Source organism: Malus sylvestris, chromosome 8 (assembly GCF_916048215.2).
Source record: "Malus sylvestris chromosome 8, drMalSylv7.2, whole genome shotgun sequence".
Taxonomy (NCBI): Eukaryota; Viridiplantae; Streptophyta; class Magnoliopsida; order Rosales; family Rosaceae; genus Malus; species Malus sylvestris.
Window position 1 is genome coordinate 19,119,136 of NC_062267.1, and position 8,139 is coordinate 19,127,274.

The window sequence follows — 8,139 nt, forward strand, 5'->3', positions numbered from 1 at the left end:
ATAGTATATATAATTATTATAATTATTATAGTGAATAGTTTGGGGGTATAATTATTATAATTATTATAGTTAATTTAATATATATATATATATATATTAGTTTTTAGGGGTATAAAATTGTTAAATTAATATATATATATATAATTATTATAGTATTTTTTTAGGGTTATAAAATTATAAAATTAATATTCTGCTTATCGTGTATCGTGTTACCCACGTGTATACCGAATCAACCCGTTATCTTAACAGATGCTTATCAGGTTACCCCGATAACAACCCGATTTATTATCGTGTTGACCTAAACACCTGTTAATTTCATGTCGTATTATGTCAGATTATCGGGTCGTGTCAGAAATTGCTAGGCTTAGTCAACGTTATAAAAAATTAAGCAAAAAAGTACATGCAAAATCTCACTTTGAACATTTCCGTCAAACAATAGATGGCAACGTTCTGACCATGTTAAAGCGTTATTTAATTAAATTAAAAATTTAATAATTCCGAGTGGGCGACCCATATGATATGGGTTGTGCATGCGATGCGACCCACGGGCTGAACTTTCAAGTCCCAGGTCTCAGAATTCAGTATATAAACACGCAAGTCGCAACACGTGGATTGAGAACGACTCTTCCATCCAATGAAGAGAAAGCGTGAGGGACACTCTCTAATATGCGCGTAGGATATTATATACAGTATTAAGGTCCAACCCAGCAAGAAAACCAGGTATTCTCACCCGCATGTCTGAAAGCAAAACCCTACAGTACATGGGGTACACTTGGATGCCCATAAATCTAAAAAGGACAGATGAAAATTACCAAAACACCACACGGAAACATATGCGGGAAGTGGTATGTTTGACGAGGACAAATTGGTCCAAACATAAAAGTTGTTGTCCCCAAGCTCAAGAATCTGACTGGTGTCTGCACACTACTGCACACTTCACCCTATGCAAAATACAAAAACAATTTTCTGCTCTCTCTCTCTCTCTAGCTTTCAAAACTACTTTCCCTTTCTCCCCCCTCTCTCTCCTCACTTTTTCTCTCTCTAAAGATCCAGAGGAATCAAATCATCAAAACCCTAAAAACCCAGAAGCCAGAATCCATAAACCCATCAGGAAACCTGAAAAAACCTGAAAATTTTGAGCTCCAAACCCAGCATTGTGCTCTCCAGCTTCCGCCATTGAAAGAAAGAACCCATCTTTCTGTTTCTTCTGCTGGGTAGGAATAGAAGCTGCTGGGTAAGCAGAAAAAGCATTAAAAACCCAGAAATTCTCCCAGTTTCAAACCCAAAAAACCTAGCCTTTGTACTTCATTGTTAAACCACAGATAAACCCTCTTTCCATTTTCCCCTATTTCGAGAAACAGTTTCCAAAAATGGCGATTCAAAAACCCTTTTGCAAAACCCAATTCTCCGTTTTTCTGCTAGTCCTAGCCAATGTGGCTGTTTTTGTCACCTCCAAGTCGACAATCGAGCCCTGCTCGAACGCCGACTCGTGCAATGCCTTGCTCGGCTACACCGTCTACACCGAGCTCAAGGTCTCAGAGGTCGCCTCCCTCTTCCAGGTTGACCCAATTGCTCTCCTCACCGCCAATGCCATCGACATTTCGTACCCCGACGTCGAAAACCACATCCTCCCCTCCCAGCTCTTCCTCAAAGTCCCAATCATCTGCTCCTGCGTCGACGGGATTCGAAAGTCAGTGTCTACCCACTACAAGACCCGGTCTTCCGACACGCTGGCCTCCATTGCTGATTCGGTGTACTCTGGCTTGGTATCGGATGACCAGATTCGGGAGGCCAATTCGATTTCGGACCCTTCTGTGCTCGACGTGGGGCAAACCCTTGTGGTGCCTCTGCCCTGCACTTGTTTCAATGGGACTGATAATTCGCTGCCGGCTATCTACTTGTCTTATGTGGTGAACCCGGAGGACACACTGGCGGGGATTGCCGCCCGGTACTCGACTACCCTCACCGATTTGATGAATGTGAATGCCATGGGGAACACAGCTATTAAGGCTGCTGATATACTTGCAGTGCCATTGCCAGGTAATCTGTAATTTTGCTTATCTTATCAAGTGTTTCGATATTTGAAGCTAATTATGGGAATGTGTTTTTCTATGTTGAATTTTGGTATGCTAATTTGATTATGCTTTTGTTAATTAGTAATTAGCGAGTGATATAGTGTTTCTAACTGTGCTGTTTTGTTTTCGGTTTCAGTTGCTGCATTTGTTTTTTTATAACATTCTTCACCGTAGAGAATCGGAGTTCATAAAGTTTGTGCCTTTTAATGGGTTTTAATTAGTTCAAACCAATAACCGTTTTTTATATTTTTGAGTTAGCTGACTGCCATAGCTATACCGTTTCTGTGAATCCTTGAGGCCCTTCTTATGGTTGGTTCTCGTGCAGATTTGGATATAGTTTTCATCTTTAAAATATTTCAACTACTTTCGTGTTATAGGTTTTAGTAGATTGATTAAGAAACCATTATATAGTTAAGACAATACCGTTATATAGTTTTTGTCTTTAAAGTATATCAAATGGTTGGTTCTCTCGCAGATGCAACTTGAGCCGATACTGGTGCACTAGAAATATACGCAAGTGAAATGAATAAGAAACCATCATATAATGTAATTCTGTATAAGTTTCACTTAAACAATTGACTACAAAGTCCTTAATTCACCATATAAATATCAAGACAATTCTCGTAGAAAATCTTCAACCTTTCCTCGAGAATACTCTGTTGCTCGATTTCTGTCTTCTTTATGTAAGCAGTATGCTCAGAAAACAAATCAATCTTAAGCACCGCATTATCTTAACAAAAGTAAGAGCAAATTGATTTGGAAAAGAGTTCCTTTGAAAATGTTAGTCAGATAGGTGGTGAAACATGCCCCTCTGCTTCCTTTGGGCGCTGATAGCGTATTACTTGCAGATTCCGAAATGTTTGAATTTTGTTTATTTAATAGCCTGTTGGTAATGTTTGAATTTTGTTTGTCTTGAGTGCAGCTTGTGCATCAAACTTTCCTAAATCTGCTCAAGACTATGGCTTGATCGTGCCCAATGGTAGCTATGCCATTACAGCAAGCCACTGTTTGCAATGCAGTTGTGGGCCTGGGAGTCTCAAGTAATTGAGTTTACTTCTATATGTACATGTTCTCCAACTTCTCCTGCGGGTTGAGTATTAATCACATGATCATGTTACTTTCTACAGTTTGTACTGCCAGCCTGCTTCATTAGCAGTTTCATGTTCGAGCATGCAATGTAGAAACAGTAACCTCATGGTCGGGAACGTTACAGTTCAGCAGAGTGGTGGTGGTTGCAATGTCACTTCTTGTAACTATGGTGGTTTTGTGAATGGAAGCATCGTCTCAATGTATGGTTATCCTTTATGCTTCTACCTTTTTACTCTTATTATAGCTGTTTCGAAATGTAGGATTTCCGTTAATGTCAATCTGATTTTGTCCTCCTCTGCAGGTTGTCTACATCTCTTCAGCCCCGTTGCCCAGGTAAAATTATAGATGCTAATATCTGTTGTGCTGCTTGGCTAATTAGAAGGAACAAAACTATAGAAATTGATTGCACTTTTAGGTTTTTGGAAATCACATATAATATGAATGTGTCTGTGAAACTGGTTCTCTTATTTCCTTAAACCGAAAAGGGTTTTGCCCGTTTTCTTAGTTAAAATTTGGGTCATGTTTTAATAGATTTCTTTATAGTACCATAAAATTCTGATTTCAAATTAGGGACTCGATTATAAATAGTTGGTTGTCAAACAGTAACTGGTGTTATAAAGCATATAAGCAGATTGTATATTACTTTCAATTGAAATAAGATCATACCAGAAAATAGAAGAGTGATCACTTTTTTCATTGCGATTTCTTTAACTGAAAAGAAAAAGGTTTCATGGAGCCAGAAATTGGGTTGTGATTAATTTGTTACTCAAGTACTCTGTTTCAAAACGCTATGCAGGTCCACAGAAATTTCCACCACTTATAGCCCCACCTACCTCAGTAATCCGTGACACAATGTTTGCACCCGCACCTGCTCCCGAGTCAGATGGTTCTATTGGTGGGATACCCAAGTCACCTTCAGTGTTACCCGGGGTGCTTCCAGCAGGATTGCCCCCCATAGGTGGCCCTGCTGGGATTGCTTCTGATGCCTGCTCACTGATCAATCCATTGGGCAATTTCCCAACCGCGGTTCTGCTACTTTTGTATGTCAAGTTCATGATTGCCATCTTATGATGATTTCCGTTTTGTGCTCTTGATCGTTGTTTCAGCATCGGATTCCTATTTATTTGTAGTGTTGAACTGATTTTGTGGATGTGGCGAACCGTCATTGGTGGGTTTTAATTAGTGATGGGTTTTGTTTTGCTCAACTATCAGATTATGCACTGTGAGTCGGTGAGTGTGAGGTTGTGGAAGTTGCCATCTCTGTAATCTATCCTTGTTGCCAATTTCTTGAGTCTCAGGATATTGTCTAGGCAGACCCCTTTACTGGCATTTTTGTTATGATCTCTATTCTCTAATTCTGTCCCCAACTTACAAGGATATTATACTGACCGTACATTTGAGCAAGAATGAACTGAAGTGCAGAAAACATTATTCGATCGCGTTCGTTGTTTCACCAACGCCAAACATTATCGTTTCAGTGAAATCATATTTAGGTCACTCCGTTGGTTCAGTTTACAGATTGAGCCATACAACTGGTCAAATGACGTATATTTGGTGCCTTAGTAAACACAATATGGCATGTTTGTTCCTTCCATCCACATTTCTGTCAAACAAGATCTCTAGGGCCCCTCCTCTCGGCGTTATCAACTCCCTATGCGGAGGTTTCTTGCAAGTTTAACAAGCGTGGCGCTGTTTCACCAACTCCAAATTTTCGGCACGAGGTTTCTAGCACGTTTATTCTCTCGACTTTAAGTAAAAGTTGTTTAGATTTCGGATACATTGCCATGGTAATGTAGGTTCCGTGCAGAGTATGAATAAATTCCTCTAGAGTGGAGAAATGAGCCTACATCGGACACAAACAACGTAATCCAATACTCATAAAAGTCAAATTTGTTCAAACAAGCTTCAGTCTTGATTGCCATAGCTCTGGTGCGACCTTTTTCCTGCTTAAAATCCGAGAAAGCTCATGCGCAATAAGGCCATCTCTAACCGAAGGGTCAAGAGGGCCAGAAGGTCGAAAATAGCCCTAAAACCATCTCCAACCGAGGGCTAGGCCAGAGGGCTCTGGAATCTGGGAGGGCCCCATGAGATCAGGGAGGGCTGGAGGGCTGGCTGCTTTCGGCCAGCCAGCCAGCCCCGGGCTGGCTATTTTTTTTTTAATGTTTTCCTATTGCTGTCGGTTATAACTGACAGCATTAAAGAAGAATTTTTTAATATTGTCGGTTATAACCGACAATAATAGTTATTCAAAAGCAAAATTTTTATTTTTAATTACTATTAGTGTCGGTTATAACCGACACTAATAGTTTGATTTTTTTTAATATAACGGCTAGTAGCCGTTGTATTAACTTTTTTTTATTTTTTTTATGAATTTAAACTTCTTTTTTCCCCTTTTTTTTTCCTTTTCATATGAATCAAATTTTGTTTCAAATTTTGTTTCAATTCTATTTTACAAAATTTGTTTCAATTTTTTTTTAAATTCTATTTTTTTTCCTATAACTTCTATTTTACAAAATTTGTTTCATATTTTTTTTTTAAATTCTATTTTTTTTCCTATAACTTCTATTTTACAAAATTTGTTTCATATTTTTTTTAAATTCCATTTTTTTCCTATAACTTTTATTTCACAAAATTTGTTTCAATTTTTTTTAAATTCTATTTTTTTCCTATAACTTCTATTTTACAAAATTTGATTCATATTTTTTTTTTCATATAACTTCTATTTTACAAAATTTGTTTCATATTTTTTTAAATTCCATTTTTTTTTCCTATAACTTCTATTTCACAAAATTTGTTTCATATTGTTTTTCAATTTTATTTTTTTCCTATAACTTCCTAGGCCATTTATACAACATTAAATTAAATTAAGTAACATGAAACAACATTAAACAATATGAAACAACATTAAATAACATTAACCAACATACAAATTATACAACATAAAAAAATATTTAACAACATGAAACTTAAACAGCATTTTTAAAAACATTTAACAACATAAAACTTAAAAGTCTACTCCATGCTTCTTTTGGCCCAAAGATGTGCAACAAGATCCTGTTGTAGGTACTTATTTGTAGCACGAGAACGTATCATTCTATAGCGCCTCATATACTCATTTATAGAGATACTACCAGTTCTTGGATTTAAAGGCAAATTAGGCCCATCATATATTTTTGCTAGAGCCCTTCTTGACCTATTTGGATCTTCTTGGTCATCATCGGACTCTCCATCAATATACCCATCTCGCTCATCCTCCACTATCATATTGTGTAATATGATGCAAGACATCATGATGGAGTTCAAATTTTCTCGACTCCACCCTCTTGCCGGTTCGCTGATAATCTTCCACCGTGCTATTAGAATACCGAAAGCTCTCTCAACATCTTTCCGGTATGCCTCTTGGTGTAAGGTAAACAACTTTTCTGCATCATTCCTAGGTTTTGGAATTGCTTGGACAAGTGTCGCCCACTTTGGGTAGATGTCATCTGCCAAGTAATACCCCATATTGTATTCACGGCCGTTGATGTAGTAGTCAAGTTGAGGTGCTTTACCTTCCGTCAAGTTATTGAAGAGGGGTGAACGCCCAAGAACTGTAATGTCATTTTGGGATCCAGGGACTCCAAAGAAAGCATGCCAGATCCATGTGTCATATGAGGCAACTGCCTCTAACACAACAGTTGGCTTTCTAGACCTTCCGCTAAAGCCTCCTTGCCATCCAGTGGGACAGTTCTTCCAATCCCAATGCATGCAGTCTAATGACCCTATCATGCCCGGAAACCCACGGTCTTCAGCTTTGTGAATTAGCCGATTCAGATCTTCTTGATTTGGCTCTCGGAGGTACTAGTCTTTGTAAACCTGAACAATTGTGTTACAAAATTCTTCAAGAGTATTAAGGCATGTAGACTCAGACATACCATGGGTTTCATCCATCGAATCAGCTGAGGAGCCATATGCCATCATTCGGAGTGCAACAGTAACCTTCTGATGAGGTGAGAAACCAGGGCGGCCTGCTCTGTCCCGCTTCTGTCGAAAGTATGGATTGACCTGCTGGACATCACGAAGTAAACGCTCGAAGACATGACGCCTCATCCGGAAGCGACGTCTGAAATCCTCTTCTGTGTACACCGAGTTGGGGTTGAAGTAGTTGTTCATCAGATTGGCATGCGCCATCGCTCTGTTTCGTGGTTTGTAAGAGCGACCAGCAACATAGCCACCCCATTGAGGTTGTTCCTCAGTTGGCTGACACACCATGGCCGCAGCCATGGCTGCTGCCATGTTTTGTTTGTTGCGTCTTACTTGAACTTCTTCATCAGACTCCTCATCTTCTCGTCTCATTTGCGCCCATTTTGCTTCCAATTTGGAATTGGATGAGGACCCCCAATTGGAATTGGATGAAGATCCAAAGTTGGAATTCATTGCAAACTTTAATTGAAAGAGATTGAATTGCAAGAGATTGAATTGAAATAGATTGAATTTAAAGTTGTGTGAATTATAGCCCAATATCCACCCTATTTATAGCAAAAAAAATTCAAATCCAACGGCTAGCTGACGTCAGCATGATGTCAGCTACCAACGGCTAGCTGACATCATGTTGACGTCACTTAGCCGTTAGATTTGAATTTAAATTGTAGTTTTTAAATAATAAATTATGTTTGGCCCTATGGCCCTCGGTTGGAGACGGTTTTTTGTGACAGGGCTAAAACGAGCCCTCTGGCCCTTTGGCCCTCGGTTGGGGAATCTTGGAGGGCCAGGGGGCTAAAACGAGCCTTCTGGCCAGCCCTCGGTTAGAGATGGCCTAAGAATGTTGTCAACAATATTTCTTCCAGGCACAAATGCACTCTCTTTTTTTTCTTAGGTATTTTGGCCACGAGATATCTTAGCACCTTAATTAAATAAAGTAAAGATGTTTAGTCCAAATGGCCATTACCCAATATTTTTATTCTTTTAAAAATCGGGACAACTGGTGGCAAATTAT

The 8,139-nt window shown here is 38.9% G+C and overlaps 1 protein-coding gene across 1 annotated transcript; it reads left to right on the top strand.

Annotated features, from left to right (window-relative positions):
• Positions 1-922: 922 nt before the first annotated feature.
• Positions 923-4,519, top strand: LOC126632355 (lysM domain-containing GPI-anchored protein 1-like). Its single transcript, XM_050302737.1, has 5 exons — positions 923-2,040; positions 2,998-3,115; positions 3,203-3,364; positions 3,466-3,497; positions 3,961-4,519. The coding sequence occupies exons 1-5, from the start codon at positions 1,371-1,373 to the stop codon at positions 4,233-4,235; spliced, it is 1,257 nt and encodes a 418-aa protein (XP_050158694.1). The 5' UTR covers positions 923-1,370; the 3' UTR covers positions 4,236-4,519.
• The last annotated feature ends 3,620 nt before the right edge of the window (positions 4,520-8,139 follow it).